Source organism: Prinia subflava, chromosome 10 (assembly GCF_021018805.1).
Source record: "Prinia subflava isolate CZ2003 ecotype Zambia chromosome 10, Cam_Psub_1.2, whole genome shotgun sequence".
NCBI classification, from domain to species: domain Eukaryota; kingdom Metazoa; phylum Chordata; class Aves; order Passeriformes; family Cisticolidae; genus Prinia; species Prinia subflava.
Window position 1 is genome coordinate 23541841 of NC_086256.1, and position 18843 is coordinate 23560683.

Consider the following 18843-nt stretch of genomic DNA (forward strand, 5'->3'; position numbering starts at 1 on the left):
CATGAATTAGAGGCAAAAATGTGTCCTTAGGGATTGCTGTGTGATGAAGCACTTTCGCAGAAAGATGCAAAGGATGAATTTGCTTTTGGGAAAGATGGGAAAACTGCAAGTGTTTTAGGAGGGGTTGCCCATAATGAAGAATGTGAGGTTGTGAAATGGAGGAGAAGAAAGGTGTGGAGCAAACCATCGCTGAGTGCTGTAGCCACTGCTAATGGAGGAGCTGAGGCTCTGCTCAGTGCACTGGAGCTGCTGCAGTGCTGCAAACACAGTGGTATAAGTTAAAAGCCAGCCATGTTGTGTCTGGGCTCTGTTTTGCTCCAGGGAAGGGGCTGGGAGTAGAAGAGGGAAGTGCTGAAATGCCGAGGAAGGAATGTCTTGAGGGGAATAGTTGAAGAATTTGTCCCGAGGTGTGGTTTGCAGACTGTGTATTAAAATTGGTAAAGACGTGGTCTGTTCTGCCTTGAAAGCCAGGAATTTGTTTTGGTATTTGATTTGGAAATGGAAACCATACACATGTAAAATATGACTTAATTTTAATTGACTGTACTCGCTCACCTGTTGTTCTCAGATTCTCCTCTATATTGCCATTCTCAGCTTTCATGCCCTGCATGTTCCCGTGGTGAGCTCTAGTGCATCTTTTCCCATCTGTCTAAACCTTCCTGGAGGGTTTTGTGTCTTGATTCACCTTACCTGGTGCAAACACCCACCTGTGTGTCCCTCGTACCGTTCGGCTGTGTTTGGGGAAGCGGTGGTGAAGGCCTTTGTGGTTACACAGGGTTTGCCCTTGGTGCTTTCCAGGTGCCGGTCACCTGGATGATGTCACCATCACAAGTGCTCGTCCCGGCCCTGGCGTGCCTGTGGCGTGGGTGGAGAGCTGCTCGTGTCCAGTGGGGTACGAGGGGCAGTTCTGTGAGCGCTGCACCTCGGGCTACCGGCGAGAGACCCCGAGCCTCGGGCCCTACAGCCCCTGCGTGCCGTGCGCGTGCAACGGGCACAGCGAGACGTGCGATCCCGAGACGGGTAAGGGCCGAGCAAACGGGCAGCAGCAGGAGGGTGGTTCTTCCTTTCTGGATTGGACAACGAAGCAGAACTCGTGTCCCTCTCTATTGCAGGCATGTGCAATTGCAGGGATAACACGGCGGGGACTCACTGTGAGAAGTGCAGCGATGGGTATTACGGCGACGCCACGGCCGGCACAGCCTCGGACTGCCAGCCCTGCCCGTGCCCAGGCACCTCGAGCTGTGCCGTTGTGCCCCGCACCAAGGAGGTCGTGTGCACCAGCTGCCAGGCTGGCACCACAGGTGTGTTCCTACACAAAACATCTTCTTCTACATCCACATGCTTATGGAAATGAGTCTCCTGCTAGTTCTTGTTCTCTGATCCACAGTGAGCAGCTCTGAAAGCTGCTGCGTCTTCTGGTTCAAATTCTTCTCCCTTTCTCAGCCCTATTTTTTGTCCTGTATGAGGCTTGGGGCTTCACATATTTTTCATGCCTGTTTCTTGAGAACAAAAGGCATGATCTGCAACATCTGACCATTTCTGTGCTTTATAGGAGACTCATGCTGCCTTCCAGTAGAGCTCTGATGATGGCATGGTGTTGGGCAGAAAATAGATTTAAAAGAGCCAGGAAGGCAGGTCAGACTGAAATAAAATTAGAAGGTGCAGTTTGCCAGCAAGTGAGGCACTACAGGATGCTTCCTAGGAAGAGCAGGAAGGCTGCAGTGACTCATGAACAGTGCACAAAAAAATACAAGATCAAACTAGTACTCAGCAATTTTAAGAAGTAATATTTGAACAGATACAGATTTTTTTTTTCTTAGCAATAAGCTGTGAAGTCCAAGCATGAGTTGTTAAGCAGAAATTTTGTTCTGCCTGCAAACAGCAAGGCAGCCATAGGATGGCTGGCAGCCTTCATGCTTCTCTGCTGATTTTATGCTTGGCATGGCAGAGTCCAAAGTACAGAATACCTGTAAATTCTTGAGTGCTTAGGAAAGCCTCTGACCAAGCACATAAGCAGCTCATGGGGGTTCCTGTGGTTCACACCGTGTTGTGAACCAAAGCAGAGCGCAGGCCCCAGGTTTCCTTCAGCTTGGGTGTCTGTAGCAGCTGATCTTTCTTGTAGCTATGTGATTTCAGAAGAGTTCCTCCTGTCTCACACCACCCTTTTGCGATGTGAGGAAAAAGGGGGTTTGTTTGTGCAAGAACTGCCTGAGAAATGGAGCTCATAACTGGCTGGGGAGGTCAGATCTGCAATAAGTGCAGGAAGCTGCTGAATTGGATGCTTCAGTGGCTGCCTGTGGAGGTTTGGCAGAGGAGCTTCCTGGAGCAGTGATGCCCCACAGAACTCTATTCGGATTCTTAAATTAACAAGGAATTGCAGCAAATAGGTTTGGCTTAAAGGGATGGGAGTGGAAGGAAGAATGGAGACAATTCACAATGCAAAGTGAAAATTCAGCTTGAATTTAGAATGAGAAGGGATTTGTGTCTGGCCCCAACAGAAGGATAAAAGGGAAGAAGCTGAAGAGTTTACTTTTTAGAAGGGACTGCAAAGGGGATCCATGTGAGATGGCAGCAGAGGGCTTTCTGCTGCAGCACCCGTGTCTGTGTTGTGTCCCAGGCAAGAGGTGTGAGCTGTGTGATGACGCCTACTTCGGAGACCCGCTGGGCAGAAACGGCGCCGTGAGGCCCTGCCGCCTGTGCCAGTGCAACAACAACATCGACCCCAACGCCGTGGGCAACTGCGACCGCGAGACCGGCGAGTGCCTCAAGTGCATCCACAACACGGCCGGCTTCTACTGCGACCGCTGCAAGGACGGCTTCTTCGGGAACCCCCTGGCCCCCGACCCCGCGGACAAGTGCAAAGGTGTGGCTTGCTTCTTCCTGCATTTAAACGTGGTTTTGTCCCCAAGGCCTGCTGTCAGGTGTCACTTGTGCCTGTCAGCAGCAGTGTAGGGCTCTATTCTGGTTTGGCGGTTTGAGCTTGCTACAGTCCTTGTGTTTGTGGGCACTTAGTGCTATCAAAGCAAAGCACTGTGTGATGCAGTGGCTGGGTGGCTGTGTGGTTTGGATGCAGCCCTATTAGGGTAAGTACCAACATCACGAGGGATTTCTAACTTTGTGCATTTTTGTCCATACCTTTTTATTTTTGCAGCTTGTCACTGCAATCCCTACGGCACAGTGAATCAGCAGACGATCTGCAATCAAGTGACTGGGCAGTGTGAGTGCTTGTCTCACGTCACTGGGAGGGACTGCAGTGCCTGTGAGCCTGGGTTCTTCAACCTCCAGAGTGGACGTGGCTGTGAGAGGTGAGGTTTGTCTTGGCCTGGGGCAGAGACCCTGGTTTTGGAGGGTCTGTGCTTACACTGTGCAGGAATGTGATGTTTGTCACAAGTAACAGGTGTGCCTCTTCTGCTGTAGCTGGGGAAGAGCAGTGGTCAAAGAGCAGCTACTAAGTCTGTACAAAAAGCCTGAGTTATAAATAGCTTTATAAAGAGCTCTAAATCAGGGTTTTAAATAGAAAACTGCCGCATGACTTTGCGAGTGTAGCCAGGGCTCTTGGGTTCCTTTTTTAGTGCAGGCAGCAAGTGACCTTCCATGGTTCCAAAGCTCAGTGCCTCGCCTGCTGCATCTTCACAGCAAGAAAAGCAGCTTTTGACAACTGCAAATGTTGAGCTGTGCTCTGCAGAGAGGCACTTTGCCCCTCATGTCCCTTCTGTGTCACAGCTGACGTGTGCCTGCCTCTCCCCCAGGTGCAACTGCCACGCGCTGGGCTCCACCAGCGGGCAGTGCGACATCCGAAGCGGGCAGTGCGAGTGCCAGCCAGGCGTCACCGGCCAGCACTGTGACAAATGCGAGGCCAACCACTTCGGCTTCAGCTCTGAGGGCTGCAAACGTAAGTCTGAGGGGCCAGAGCGAGGCAGGTGGGAGGGAGGTTGCACACCCAGCCTTGGCTTTGCTTTCCTTCTGCCTCTGGGAAGGTGTTTTGTCACCTCGCCCCTCATCACAGCAGAAGTTGGCACTTTTATGTACACACTGTGGATGATGAAATCTGATTTCTGTACTATAGCTTATCCACTCCTTTTGTTATCCAACTGAGTCGATACCTACTTCTCCTTGGTGTAAATATATTCTCTTTATCTTGGCCTCCAACAGCCCTGCTTCCTAATGTGTTCCTGCACAGTTACTCTGCAGGTGTCCTGAGTGTACAGGTTCTGTCTTGAGGAGCAGGTGATCTTGTAAACGTGATTGCAAAGCAGGATGATCCAAACTTCCTCCTTGATATCCCTGCCTGTAAAGAGCAGGAGAACTAACTGCAGTTGGTTACAATGCAGGGATAGAATGATGCTTTGTGAGAGAGGTAATAGCAACACTGAGCACACATGGTGAATGTTGGATCGTGCTCGTGACTAGAAGCACTGCGATCAGGAGTGAGGTCCAGCTGTGGATTTGTGCCCCATAGCTCTTGCAGATGTTTTAGGTATTAAGGATATCCTCTTACCCTGTGAGTTTTAGGGTATTTCTGCCTCTGCTGCAGTCTGACTGAGGTTTAACTTCCCTGCAGCCTGCGACTGTGACCCTGAGGGCTCGCGGTCCCTGCAGTGCCGGGAGAACGGGCACTGTGAGTGCAAGGAGGGCTTCGTGGGCAGCCGCTGCAACCAGTGTGAGGAGAACTATTTCTACAACCGCTCGTGGCCAGGCTGCCAGGAGTGTCCAGCCTGCTACAGATTAGTGAAAGATAAGGTAAGGCCACAGACACTGCTCTTGGTGCCACTGGAGATGGTGGCACGTGTCCAGTCGTGCAGCATTCCGGCCCGTGGCTGTTGTTGTTGCTGAAAGCAGAGAGGCTCAAGGTGCTTTGCTGTGTCATAGCTGTGCTCTGTTCCTCTCACGTAGGTGGCAGAGCAACGTCAAAGGCTGCAGGAGTTGGAAAATCTTATAGCAAATCTGGGTACCAGAGAGGAGACTGTAACAGATGAAGCCTTCGAAGAGCGGCTGAAGCAGGCAGAAAGAGAAGTTACAGAGTTGCTCCATGAAGCACAAAAGAGCAAAGGTGAGTTGACCTGATCAGACGTGGACCAAGCAAATGAGTTCTTTGCCTGATGTTCCCGTTCCCTTTGAGACAGTATGTTTGATTTCAAACCAATGCTGTGCTCCAGGATTGACAGCAATTTCAGGCAGCACTGAGTCAGTGCATGTTACTATCAAAACAACAGTGGCTGTGCTTTTATCCATGCTGTTCTACCAGCGGTCTTTGTTGTACATGAAAGTAAAGATCTGCCTCTAGTTCTATATGGATGAAAGTGTTTTATGTGTTACCCTCTTCTCGATGCAAAAGAGGGTTTTATTTGTCAAACAAGCAGAAAATTTGCAGTATACTTACTATGGTTTAAATTTGCTCAGACATCTTGGGATCAAGCAGTTCTTGTTGGGATATCATCAGTGATCAGAATGAAGGCTTCAAAATCCTGATGGCAAACTTAATATCCCACTATAAAGTGTAGAATAGTCTGAAGAGTGCTGTTTTTCCTGTTAAACTCTGCTTCAAATTGATTCTTGTGTTGTCACCCCTACCACAGGATGTTTGTCATGTCTGTGACAGTGGTTTGTCCGTAGGGTCTCTTTAATGTACAAAATGATGCATGTTTTGGAAAAGAGAACCCTGAAGAAGACTATTGACTTTGCAGTAAAAGATGTTCCCCTGGGAGTTGGTTCAGTGATTTCAAACCACTTTGGGAACATTTGTCCCCTTTGTGTGAAGCTGGGAAAGAGCTAACACACATCTAATGCTGGCATTTGCTTGAAAGATTCTTGCCAGTGAGAATGGTCACTTAAGCTTTTCTCAGCTTTAGCTGAAGTAGATTTATACTGCCTGCTTGGCATCCATTCCTGGATAATAGTCTCATGTAAGGGGGTAGCAGGGTGGGGATTGGAGAAAAATGAGGGAATGGATTTGGTTTTGTGGTGGAATTTTTCAGCTCTCTCTCTGTCTTGGAATCATAGAATCATTTAATTTGGAAAGACCCTTAAGATCAAGTCCAACTGTTCCCTGCCCTCCAGCACTGCCAAGGCCACCACTGACCCATGCTCCCAAGTGCCACATCCACCCACCCAGCTTTTAGATCCCCCCAGGGATGGTGATTCCACCATTTCCCTGGGCAGCTGTACCGGGGCTGGACAGCCCTTTATGTGAAGAAAATTTTCCTGCTATCCAACCAGAACCTCCCTAGGCACAGCTTGAAGCTGTTTCCTCTGATCCTGTCTCTGTCCCTTGGGAGCAGAGTCCGACCCCCTTGGGTGCACCCTCCTGTAAGGGAGTTGTGGGTAATCATAAAGTCCCCCCGAGCCTCCTTTTCTCCAGGCTCAACCCCTCCCAGCTCCTTCAGCTACTCCTCATGAGACTTGTGCTCCAGACCCTTCCCCACCTCCAGGTTCTTCTCTTACATAGGGGACAAGGTAAATGCAGCAAAACTACCCTTGCAAAAATCTGTGCACACATGTAGAAGTTATTTTTGTTTCTCTGTGGTAGTATGTTTTTTAAATGTGTCAAATGTTCATGTTCAATATCTAAGATGTGCTGTAAGGTCAAGGTATTTGACCAATCTTAATTTTGGAGTTCTGTGAACTTCTGCTTGCACTTTAATTCTTGGCAATATTCTCAGTTTTTCAAAAGTAACTGCCTTGGTTGTGAAGCACATACTTGTGCTGTGATGCCTCCATTATTAAAATGCTGTTGTGGGGAGTTGTCTGATGGTCCAGAAATTTGGTGAGGTTTGGATGCCTTATAAGTCCTACATGTGTGAGAACCAAGGCTCTGTCCTGCCAGCTTTTGTCAGCCCTTGGTTTGGGGAGAGTTTGGAGTGGGATTGCTATTCCAAAGAGCTGCTAGCTGCTCTGTATGGATCTCCTTAGGTCTTTCTTCCGAGTAGCCATTGTTGCCCTGAGTGTGGAAAAATGCATGTCTGCACTATTCCTCCATCTCTCCTTAATTTCTAGGAGATAAGCTAAAGAGAATTCACAAAACAGACATTTAGTACCCGTTGAGGAGCAGCTCTGTTGTCATTTTAAGTCAATGAGAGAGGTAAAACAGATTCTGAACACAAAATCTCCCATCAGAGTCAGTTCCAACACCCAGCAGGATTGTCTTATTAGCAGCTGATGGCTTTTCATTTCTCCTGCTTGGTGCATATTCTGAGTATGACTTTGATCTCAAGCTAAGTGACTTGTGAAATGGCTTTGCCTGGTTCCCTTTCAGTAGAGGATTAACCTACCAACACGGTGCCTGCAGCGGTAAGCTGCTGCTCCAGCTTCTCTTCCTGTTCTAATTAATTTTGCTTCCTCTCTTTTGTGTCATGTGTTCCAGACGTAGATCAGGGCCTCATGGACCGTCTCAGAGACATCAACAGCACCTTGGTGAGTCAGCTGAACAGGCTGAGGAGCATCCAGGGCACAGTGCAGGACACGGAGAACCTGGCGGAGCAGGCACGGGTGCGGGTGGAGGACACGGAGGACCTGATCAGCTTGGCTTCTGACATGCTGGAGAAGGCCAAGGCAGCAGCTGACAACGTGGTGAGTGTGCTGCTCTGTGAGATCCACACAGCTGGGAGAGGCTGGGGGCCTTCCCTTCTGTGCCTCTGCTGTGTTCCTCCACTTGCTCTCTCCCTCATACAGCAAATTTCCATCAAGGTCTTGATGGGAAATCAATGAAGTTCACCACTGTCAGTCACAGATTTTATCTTAGCCCAAAGCAACACAAAAAGTCCTAAATAAATATTGGCACCGTTGTTTCTCAAGGGATAACCAGTGGTGGAAACTGCATGGGCTTAAGAAAAACATAGAGAAGTGAGAAGTAGTTTAGACACATCTCTAAGCATTTAGATCATGACAATAAATATTTAAAGCAAAGATGAATAAAAGATGAAAAAAGAGCTTTAAGGGGTTTTTTTCCCTTTCTTTTTCTTTTCCAGTCCATTACACCTCCAGAGCAAAGCGGGGACCCCAACAACATGACTGTGTTGGCAGAAGAGGCCCGTAAGCTGGCAGAGAGGTAGGCTGTGGCAAGGCACACTCATTGTGTTCTATGTCAGGGCCCTGCTGCAAGGGGTAAACAGAATTCCATTTGCTGGGTGGGAAACACACACCCTTTGCTGCTTAAGAGACTGTGCTGTGGGATGGTGGCTGTGTAGCACTGAGGGCAAACATTACTCATGTGGATGACAGACATGGCAACCATCTTCCATTGCAAATGTTTCAGCATCTCCCATATGTAAATCTAGGGAAAGGAAAGAAGGAAAAGTAAGAGAGAATATAATCAAGAACTGAGGATAAAAACTATTGGCTGACAAATCTAATGGCATTATTTTAATTCTGGCATTTTGTCCAGGCACAAAAAGGAAGCTGATGAGATTGTTCGCACAGCCAAGGCTGCAAATGATACTTCCACAGAAGCATATCAACTGCTGCTGAAGACCCTGGCTGGAGAAAACCAAACTGCACTTGATATTGATGAGCTCAACCAGAAGTGAGTCAGTAACACAAAATTGTTTTTATTTCCTGACTTTAGAGCATTGTTTAAAACTAAGTCAACCCTCTGTATCCTTAGGATTTTGCAGGAGGTGATTTTCAGTTTCTTAGCCTCTCTACTCTCTTAATAAGTTCAGTTCTACAAAAAATACTGTTACATAACTGGGTCCTTGGGGATTTTTTAGGTACAATCAAGCAAGGAACATTTCTCGAGACCTAGAGAAACAGGCCACCAAGGTGCTTGCGGAGGCAGAGGAAGCTGGGAACAGAGCCCTGCAGATCTATGCTAATCTCACCAGCCTGCCTACTGTGGATTCCACGGGGCTAGAGGTACATTGGACACCATCATGTGCAGTATTTCCTGAACATTGCTGGGTTGCTGGCATACCTTACATGTGCTCTGCTAATGTTCGCTGCATAAGAATGCTCTGTGGGGTTTTTGTCCAGATTTTATGCAATTCCAACATTTATGCAGGAGATTTAAATGCAGAAAACCACCTACATGAACCCCACCTGCCCCAGTTTCTGAAGGACAAAAATCTGAGCGAAATGTTTGCCTATCATCTTGGCTTGAATGTAGAAGTGGAAAAATTTACCACCTGTTCAGGAATTCTTTAACATTCACAAATCTGTGTGTGTGATTTCCACCTGCAGAATGAAGCAAATAAGATCAAGAAGGAAGCAGAGGAACTGGATCAACTAATTGCCAGGAAGCTAAAAGATTACGAGGACTTGAGAGAAGATATGAAAGGAAAGGAGCTAGAAGTAAAGAACCTCTTGGAGAAAGGGAAGACAGAGCAGCAGGTCAGTTCTGTGTTGTGTAGGCTTTTGTTCCCTGGGGAAAACAAACAAAAAAAGAAAGGACAAGTAACTGGCCTGGTAACTAAAGTAACTAAATTATTTCATCTTACTCAGGGTTACTTATTGATTAAAAGAATGCTGAAGAATGGCCCCAGAAAGGAGATGCAGAAAGCTGTTAAAAGAACAGCTTTGATGCTGTATGGGAGAATAGGAGATATTTGCCAGATATGGTGCCAACTTTGTGTTCAGAACAGTATTCCCAAAGTACATACACTCATCTGGTCTCAGAGGAAGCAATGCTGTTCTGGATGGCATTGTTGTTTGAGGCTTAACAGTGCCTTTCCCTTACACCTGCACAATTGTCCCTCAGAAAGTGGGACTGCATTGATACCTGTGCTGACACGTGCCATGTCTCCTCAGACTGCAGACCAGCTCTTGGCTCGAGCAGATGCAGCGAAGGCCCTGGCTGAGGAAGCTGCTCGGAAGAGCAGTGGCACACTGCAGGAGGCCAATACCATTCTCAGCAACCTGAAAGGTAAAGAGGAAGCACTTGGAGTGAATCCTTCAATTCCAGTGTAATAAGACACTTGGCAGTAGGATATTCTGGTTAAAGAGGCCCTGCTATTGCCCTTGCCTGAGTGTTGGGTGTGTTCTTTTGGCTTGTTTTTCTTCAAAGAAAATATACAAGTGTTTTCAGGGACTGGAAATTTCCTTTTAACTTCCTTATTTAGCATCAGAAGATGTGCAATAGGGAGAGCTGACCCCAGTTTGCTCTTCATCCCTCCAGTGCCAGGGCAGCAAAGCCTGGGGTAGCTTGGTCAAAGGAGCATCCCAAGGCTGTTCTGCAGCACGTGATAAGGATCTGCTTTGCCCCCTTAGACTTTGACAAGCGAGTGAACGATAACAAGACAGCGGCCGAGGAGGCGCTGAAGAAGATCCCTGCCATCAGCCAGACCATTGCAGAGGCCAACAACAAGACACAGCAGGCAGAGCTGGCGCTGGGCAACGCCGCCGCCGACGCCCGCGAGGCCAAGGCCAGGGCAGACGACGCTGAGAAAATCGCCAGCTCCATTCAGAAGGTGGGTCTGCTGCAGCTCGCCCCACGGGGAGCCTGCCCTGGGGCTGCATGAGCTCCTGTGACAGTATTTCCTGGTGAGCCCCGTGTGCTCTCTGCTGTATTCCCCACTGCAAATGCAGAATATGGCAAGATAAGAAATCAGTGCGTTTTGATGAGAAGGACTGAAGGAAGTTCTGCACCTTCACCACCTGTTTCCATCCTCTCCCACCTGTTGGCTGCAGAGTGCTGCTGCTACCAGAGCTGAAGCTGACAAGACCTTTGCTGACGTGACAGGACTGGCCAGGGAGGTGGATGACATGATGAAGCAGCTGCGGGATGCAGAAAAGGAGCTGAAGCGGAAGCAGGCCGATGCTGAGCAGGATATGAAGATGGCAGGCGAGGTAAATGGTGCTGGCAGGTGACAGCAGGGGCTAGGAGCTGCCTTCTCCCTGCTGGCCTGGTGGTGAAAGCTTTCCTCCTGTTCTCCTCTTGGAAAGACAGTGCTGTGTCTAGCCAGTATTCCAGCTCTTCCAAGTTTTAAGTGGGACTGAAAAGGAGACAAATTTTGGTGTGTTAGCCTAGGCTCCCTGCCAGAATTTGAGAGCTACTTTTCCTTTTATTTTAACTAAAACTTGATTGTATGGCCCTATTGATTCCATCCTGGCTTTTACTGCAGAATCCTGCTCGGTTTTCAGGGATTCCCATCCTGAAATAGTCAGAAAACCGATTACTTTAAGATTGTCAGTCTTCTCCCCAGCCCTGTGATAAAGATCTTTGTGCAGGATTGTTATCCTGGAGTGAGGAGGCAGCAATGTGGTGACTAAGTGCAGAGGGGAAGCAACAGTTTTGCATTTCCTGCACCTTTTTTGTGTTCTCACTTATTTTTTTAATACCCTACAGGCCTCACAGGCTGCCCAGGAGGCAGAAGATAATGCAAGAAAAGCTAAGAACTCTGTGAACAGCCTACTCACTGTCATTAATGACCTGTTGGATCAACTAGGTAGGACTGTCTTTAATGTGATCTATGCCTTTGAGTGTTTTCCTGATATATGCTGGCTTTCCTGTCAATATTATTTGAGGAACCAGATGGATCTGTTGATCTCTTGAAATGGGGTTTGTGTGGTTTTGGAAAGGACTTCGGGTTTTTTTCTTTCCCGAGTAGCCTCAGAGCTTGTTGGGCAATGTTCTGTGTTGGTTTTCTGCAAGCTGAAGATTTCTTGAGGCAGTGGAGATGTCACCTGTGTGACTGGTCCTGTTCCAGATGCTGTCTCTGCTACAGAGATGGCCCAATGCAGATCTGCTGGGGGTTCAGCCATGTGAGCACCCAGGGTGTCAAAGGGGTTTTAATGCACTTCACTCTTTGCTTCTGGCTTTTCAGGGCAACTGGAGACAGTGGATTTGAACAAACTGAATGAGATTGAAGGTACCCTGAACAGTGCCAAAGACCAGATGAAAGACAGTGACCTGGACCAGAAAGTGTCTTTCCTCGAGAGAGAAGCCAAGAAGCAAGATGATGCAATACAGGCCTACAACAGGGACATTGAGGAGATCCTGAAGGACATTAGCAACCTGGAAGACATCAGGAAGACCTTGCCCTCTGGCTGTTTCAACACCCCGTCCATTGAGAAGCCCTGAGGGGGTGGGGGGATCGCCCTGGTGAGTGGTGGTTCGGCCGTGGAGTGCCTTAACACACATTACCTTCTCCAAATCCCCAACTCTTCGCTGCTCGCAGCCACTGTTTTCTTGTCAAATCAGGATAAGTTGAAAGGGTTGTTGTTGTTTTTTTTTTTTGTTGGTTTGGTGGGTTTTTGTTTTGTTCTGTTTTGTTTTTTGTTTGTGTTTTTTGTTTTGGTTTTTTTTTTTGTGGTTCTTTTTTTTTCCTTTTTGGGGTTTTTTTGTTTTGGTTTTGTTTGGTTGGTTGGTTTTTTTGAGAAGCAAATTAATTAAATATCCGTCTTTGGGCATCAAAGGGGTTTTTTTATATAGATTGTTTTCCTGAGCACTCCACCTTTGCCCCTTCCTCAGACACAGTTTCCCTTTGATTAGTGCAAGGATGAGAGATGCTCTGGACTCTTTATACTGTGGTTCAGAAATAACCATGTGAGCTGTGTACAGCAAGGCAAAACTAACACAACTTTCTCTCCTGTCTTCTCCCTTTGACTGTAAAATCCTCAGTCCTGGAGCTCTTTGTCTCTATGAAGGAAGGGGATGGCTACCAAAGTATTACTGTAATGGCCAGTATAGCTGCACTCAATTCAGATCCTTCTTCCCAGCTTCTAACCCTGTGAATTTATTTTTTTCATCATTGCCTAGTGGCCAATCCAACAGTGTTGGTAGCCTTTGATAAAATAGCTGAAGCCTCTTTCTGAAAAGCTTTCTGTGATGATGCATTGCAATGAGAAAAAGGCAGCCTCTGGTTGGAGCTCTCTGGGAAGATGGGATACTGGTGGAGTGGTGGGTCTTGCCAGCCCCACTTCTGTTCTCTGGAGAAGTTTTGGGTCTAGTCTGAAAGCTGCTACCTGCTGGGTAGTCCAGACTGCCAGAGTGTGGAAGCCACAAGCTGCATTCCCATCTGTTGCTACTGAATTTCCAGAGGATCTGGTTTCCTGGGCTTGGAATGTGACTGACAGACGAGATTGTTGAATCAGGACAAGTCTTGCTGAAGAGGAGAGCTGCCATCCAGAGAGCTCTGACAGCTGCACTGGCCTCCCTGCTGAATGTCTTTGGATGAGGGAGGAAGGGGGCACATGAGTGGAAATGGAAAGTCTTTTTTTTTCTCCCTATCTTTTTCCTGAAGGAGGACAGTGAGATTTTTATCTCTCCTGCCATTGCTCTGGCCTTTTGCCTGTTTCAAAGCTGGGAGGAAGAGCTGGAATTTCCTGGTGCCCTCCTTTCTTTTTGCCTCGGGATCTCCCAGTCACCGTAAAGCTACTGCAGCACAGGGACCTCAGGCCAGGCTCAGGTGGCAGCTCTGCCCTTCCACCACTCCCACCCTTCCCCGCGGGCTCCTCCCCCGGCAGTGCTCGCTGGTGCCGCGGGAGTGGCGGGGAGCCCTCTCTCCCAGACAAGAGCATCCTCTGCAGCTCCCTTCTTGCCTCCAGCCTGGCACCCTCCCCCTTTCCCTCAGACCCACTATGTATCTATCCTGAAACACTATGCAACTTTGTACGTTTGCGTAGCGGGGAAGAACTTATTATCTGACACACACTGGTGCTATTAATTATTTCAAATTTATGTTTTTTGTGCGAATGTGATTTTTTTTTCCGTTTTTTTTATCATGATTATAGTGTGAGGAAGTCTCTCGTGTGTGTGTATGTGTGTGTAAATATACTCAGCCATATTTCCAGAGTGGCACAGCCTGGCCTCCTCTACGTGCTTTCCCCTGTAGCCATTGGGGCGTATGCACTGTGTATCGCTTCTCTCTGTACCATTCCCTCAAAATTTGGGATTTCTCCTAGCTGGGCTCCTGCTTGCTTCCCTCTGCCATATCCCCAGCACCCATCCATAACCACTTTGCCTGGCGGGTGGATGTTTCCAGCCCTGTCCAAGGCCAGCCCTGCAGCACCAGCTCTATGTCCTGTGTCCCCTGGGATGCTGTGCCAGCGGTGGGGCAGGGGCTGTGGTTTTGCAGCTGGGCTGGGAGGAGCTGTAGCACTGCTGAGGCGGTCAGAGAGCTGCGTTTGGGACATCTGGATACCACTGTGCATGGCAGGAGCCTTGGTGCAGACAGTGCTGCTGGGCAGGAGGTGTTTGGTCTCCCAAACTCTGCATGGCTCTTGTATCCCTTCCCTTAATGGTTGTGGGATTTCCCTCCTGTCTGGAAACACCTCTGGAGGAGAGCTGGGTTGCTCTGTGCAGGGACGCTGGGTCACTCTGGGATGATTGCTGTGACCACATCACCTCTGCCAAGGCTGTGAGAAGAGCAGATGCAAAGATGTGTGCATGCCCTGGCTGACCTCAGGCCTAAGGTTTCCTGCTTTCTTGTGGGTTTTTTTTCTTAAGCCGTTTTTAACAGAATTTTATTTTTAAATAAAAAAAAATCTTTATAAGCAATCTGTTAATCAGTACTGCATTACAGCCATTATTCATTGTATAAGTCCAGTTATTTCTTTGCATAATGTGATGATGTGACAGCTGCTGGTGGAGTGCTGGGTGTCATGGATGACATGTGACATCCCTTCATCACCTTATTCCTGACTGTGGCCCCCTCAGTATGTGCCTTCACTCCAGCTTTTTTTGCCTTAATCTGTGGTCTTGCTGTCTGGGGCGGTGAACAAAATGCAACACTTGCAGTTTTTATGTATAAAACAGTATTTCTTATTTATAATAAAGTCTGAATATTTGTAACCCCTTATACCTGGGTATTCTGTTGAGTATTGCTTTTTTTCTGGTGGTAGGATATTGATGGTGATGTGTCTCAGTTGCAAGATTCACCTCTTGCTCCTTAGACAACCTGGTTTTGTATGGAAAAAAGGGAGAAGAAACTGTGAAATGCATGTGGTGGGATACAGATGACAAGGATGATGGTTTTTCCTTGTGTCCACTGCTCCACTGCCATGGCTGTGGTGGATTTTAAGCTGCTGGTTTTCCAGGACTTAAAAACATCTGTTGTTGGAGTGGCACTGTCTTCCTGGAAAGCCCTGAGGAACTGGGGGGAATTTATTTACACTGTAAAGGGAAATTCCTTTTTATTAATCAGGTAGAAAAGGATGGGGCTCCTGGGAATAGAAAAAAAAATCTCTGAATAAAGAAGCTGAAATTACCAGGAGCTGCCACAAATCTGGGTGTTCTATGGTGCTCCTGGGTCCTGTCTCCCAGAGCCTGACCTGAATTAAGCAAATTTTTAAGGACATATTGCAGTGATGACAGACAAGGCTGTTCTGCAATCACACTTGTCTCACAGCTCCAGCTGGATTTCTGTTCTTTTGCTCAGCAGAGGAAAATGCACAGGTCTCATTAACTTGCATCAGAGCTAATCCCATCTCAGCTGGTAAATTCTTACTGGTTTTGCATGTCAGCTTGTGTACTTTCAACCTTTTCATTCTTCAGTTGTCACTAATGAATTTGTTTTCTAAAATACATATTTTTTTTCCCTGCCAGTGTTTTTGTGAAGCAAATCCCAGCTGGTAAAATCTGGCTGAGGTCTCAGCTGGATTGTGGGGAGCAGTCAGGGAGCAGGCAATTGAGTGGTGGGACAGTTCTGATCTTGCATGGGCTGTAGGTTGATATGGAGCCTCTTTCCATTTCGAGGCGAAAATACTTAGATTAGGAATCAAGTCTGTGTCCTTTATTTTACCTTCAGGATTTTTATCTTCAGAAGGTTTTTGTGGGCATTGTACAAATGTGTCTCAGAGGTGATCTTGTATCTTAAATTCCTGTGGTTTTCAGAGGTAGTGCTCGAGAACAGTGGAGGGTGATGAGGTAAGAGTAACCTAAGTAGATACTTAGAAATCTGTTACAGGGGGAGCAGACCCAGCTCCAAGGGACCATGACAGTGGCTTACAGGTTGCCAAACTGTTCTGCCAATATTTTGGAGCCCAAGTAGAGATGCCCTCCTCAGATACTCAGTGTAGCCAGTAGCTGACATCAGGGTGGGTGAGGAGGCACCTTGCTGAGCAGTGACCAAGCTGTGCTCTGGTACCTTTATTCTCCTTAGTTCCCTGTGTTTCCTCTCACTGGAGGTTCAAGCTCCATCATCTCTCATGTGCTCTCTGAAGAGGCAGGAGGCTGCCAAGGGTGCAAGGGCCCTGGTGAGCAGGTGGCAGTGGGGAGGGCTTGGACAGGCCTGAACTGGGATCCCCCTCACTTGTGGAGAGGACAAGATATTGTTGGAAGTGCAAAGTGCTGGGAACAGCTGCCTGGGGGAGACATCTCCAGTGTGTTTGCCTGGATCTGAGGAAGTGGAGGAGGTCATACAGCTGTCACACTGAGCTGGCAGTGCCCTGTGCTTCCCATCTACAGCCATGACATGTTGGACCACATTCTGGTCAGTTATTTTTTTCTAGCTGGCTGCTGGCTTGACACCTTCAAAGTGCCCCCATCCCAGAAACATCAGGAATGCCATGTAAAAGTTATCCCTTAGGGGCTGGGCATGGGGACAGAGAGGGGAGTGCAGTTGGATGGCAGTGCCTTCTTCCCTCATCCCTGTTTGTCTCAGCCCTTGCTGGCCCAGGCAGGGTACAGGCAAAGCACGGCCAGATGTGATAGCACTTCCTTGCTGTGCCACTGCTGCTGCCCTGCCCTGCCCGCTTGCTCACTGCCAGCAGGATCCCTGCCTGCCTCTGCCCATCCCAGCAAAGCTGCTGCCTCAATGATCTCTGCTCCAGGTGGCTCTGGCTGTTATGAGGACTTTTTGCCAGGGCACCCAACCATGGAGGAGAGACTGAAGTCCAGGCTCCATCACTGCACGGGTGTTTGGTGATACCAGCGCATCATGATCACTGAGTTTCCACACTGTGAGGAAATCCCAGTGGATTTCCTCCTGGAGGATGTGGCAGATCAATGGTCTCTTGCAGAAGGAGGCCTGGGGATGTGAGGGTTGACCTGGGCTGCAAGGACTCACAGCATCACAGTGTTCACCTGGCATAAGTCACAAAAATGGGTTTTCTCCCTTGCTTACCTTAGTAAAACCAAAACTTCAGAGTTTTTACACATCCATCAATTTTCACCAGCAACCATCAGCAAACTTTAGATTATTATGTTGTTTCAGACTGGTTTTGGAGTGGTTAATTCTGCCACGGCCACATCCTCAAGGACTGATGAACCTGTGAGCCACAGTGGTCTGCCTGCAGGAAGAGGTTTTTTGGCTCTGTTCTGAATGAACATAAAACGTCTTCAGAAAGACTTTTCTTGTGTTGCAGATTAAAAGACAGAGGTTTTTCCAGTGAAATAAAACTCTTTTGTTGCAGTGTCTGATGAGCACAGCTGTTCTTTATGACTCCCTTTGCTTACACTTTTGCTTACTCTAAAAGGTAAAACATCTCTGTTCATCGTGTTGGTGTGGGACCTTTCCTCAAGGGTGCTGCCACAGCGACAGGTTGCAGTGGGACATTTGCTCCTTGGAAGGTGATAGGCAGCTGCTTGTTCCAGATTGGCTGTGCTTAGAAAATCAGGGCCCCAGGAAATACATTTTTGTTAATCTTTTGTTAAGCTGTGGTTTCCAGAGGTCATCCTGAAGCACAGTGGCGGATGACGAGGTGAGAGTGATCTGAGTCAGTAGGCAGAGATGACTGAGGAACATGGCCTTGTTTGCACAAGTGGAGTGAGAGGTGGGGTGGCAGCAGTGACATAAAAGGGAAAGCATGGAGGAGACAGATGAGGGGAAAGCTTCCTGATGTGGAGGGCTGGTTTTCCAAGAGAGATGGCAGCCAAGGATGTGGTCCGAGGGAGATCTAAGGGAACTGCTGTTATGGACCATGCTGCTGGAGATGACCTTCCCAAGCAGAGGGGCGTCAGCAGGTAGGAAGGATGCAGCAGAGATGTACTTAAGAGCAGAAGGGATGGTGTCTCCTTAGAGGTATGAGTGGATCCTAGAGAACTTTTGAATTGCTGGGAACCCCATAAATAACTTTCTCATTTAAAAAACCAGTAATGAAAACCAGATAAAACAACCTCAGCTACCAAACCCCACCACGCCGCTATCACGTCTGCGAAGCTGTGTTCCTTGTTGTGAGCTGTATTAAGGTCCAGTGAGTGAAATAAAAAGGAAACCTCCTGTTTATAAAAGTGAGTTGGCTCAGTGAGCAGAGGCAGGTACAGTTGGCAAAGGGAGGTGCAGAGATGTGGTGAGTTTGGGCTGGTTGTGCCCATGAGATCACCAGGAGCCACAGAGGAAAGCCCTGTGAGTCAGCTCCAGGTGTCTGCAGTGTCTGCAGGCTGTGGGGAGTGTAAGAGGCTCAGACAAGGAACTCAGCGTTAATCACCCTGGTCTGTCAGGCCTGAAGTGAGCAGCATGTCACACCTTGGAGTGAGTTTGAACCCCTCAGGGAGAAGGAGACCTACAGGCAACTGGTGTCTCTGGGGATGAACTTGTTGGGTGTTTTCATTCTGTTTAAGGTGTTCCTGGACTATCCACAGTCACTTGTGACATTGGGAGTCTCATGGCATTAGGCAGGGGGCATGCTGTGGTTCCTCTTGAGGGCCCACCCTTCACTGTGCCCCCCTGATCTGCTGCTTCCTCAGGGCAGGTGGATATGCTGGAGTCCTGCCTGTCCTGACGTGTGCAGGGTGTGGAGAACCCCTGCCTCCAGATTGCTCTGTTCCCCTGTAGAAGTGGTCATGTCTTGCAAGGTAAAGGAGAGGAGTGAGGTGGAACTGGCCTTCGTGCCTTGTGTGGCTTGTCAGCTACCCCATGGACCTGGGGCTGCAGAGCCTGGCATCTTCCTGGCTCTGTCAGCAGCCTCAGACAAGCGTTTTCCCCCTCTCTGTCTGAACTCCTCATCCTTCTTCTAGCATAAAAGTGATGT

At 48.2% G+C, this 18843-nt stretch overlaps 1 protein-coding gene across 1 annotated transcript in view; it reads left to right on the forward strand.

The window, feature by feature from the left end:
• LAMC1 (laminin subunit gamma 1) overlaps positions 1-14732 on the forward strand; it is a 65468-nt gene extending 50736 nt beyond the window's left edge. Inside the window, exons 12-28 of the mRNA XM_063407742.1 lie at positions 799-1020; positions 1113-1301; positions 2618-2863; positions 3152-3305; positions 3750-3892; positions 4562-4740; positions 4894-5050; positions 7361-7566; positions 7965-8044; positions 8381-8518; positions 8706-8850; positions 9175-9324; positions 9742-9856; positions 10201-10400; positions 10621-10779; positions 11279-11378; positions 11757-14732. Of these exons, the coding sequence (XP_063263812.1) occupies positions 799-1020; positions 1113-1301; positions 2618-2863; positions 3152-3305; positions 3750-3892; positions 4562-4740; positions 4894-5050; positions 7361-7566; positions 7965-8044; positions 8381-8518; positions 8706-8850; positions 9175-9324; positions 9742-9856; positions 10201-10400; positions 10621-10779; positions 11279-11378; positions 11757-12013 (2840 nt within the window). The 3' untranslated portion in view covers positions 12014-14732. The remainder of the gene's footprint in view (positions 1-798; positions 1021-1112; positions 1302-2617; positions 2864-3151; positions 3306-3749; positions 3893-4561; positions 4741-4893; positions 5051-7360; positions 7567-7964; positions 8045-8380; positions 8519-8705; positions 8851-9174; positions 9325-9741; positions 9857-10200; positions 10401-10620; positions 10780-11278; positions 11379-11756) is intronic.
• Positions 14733-18843: the final 4111 nt, after the last annotated feature.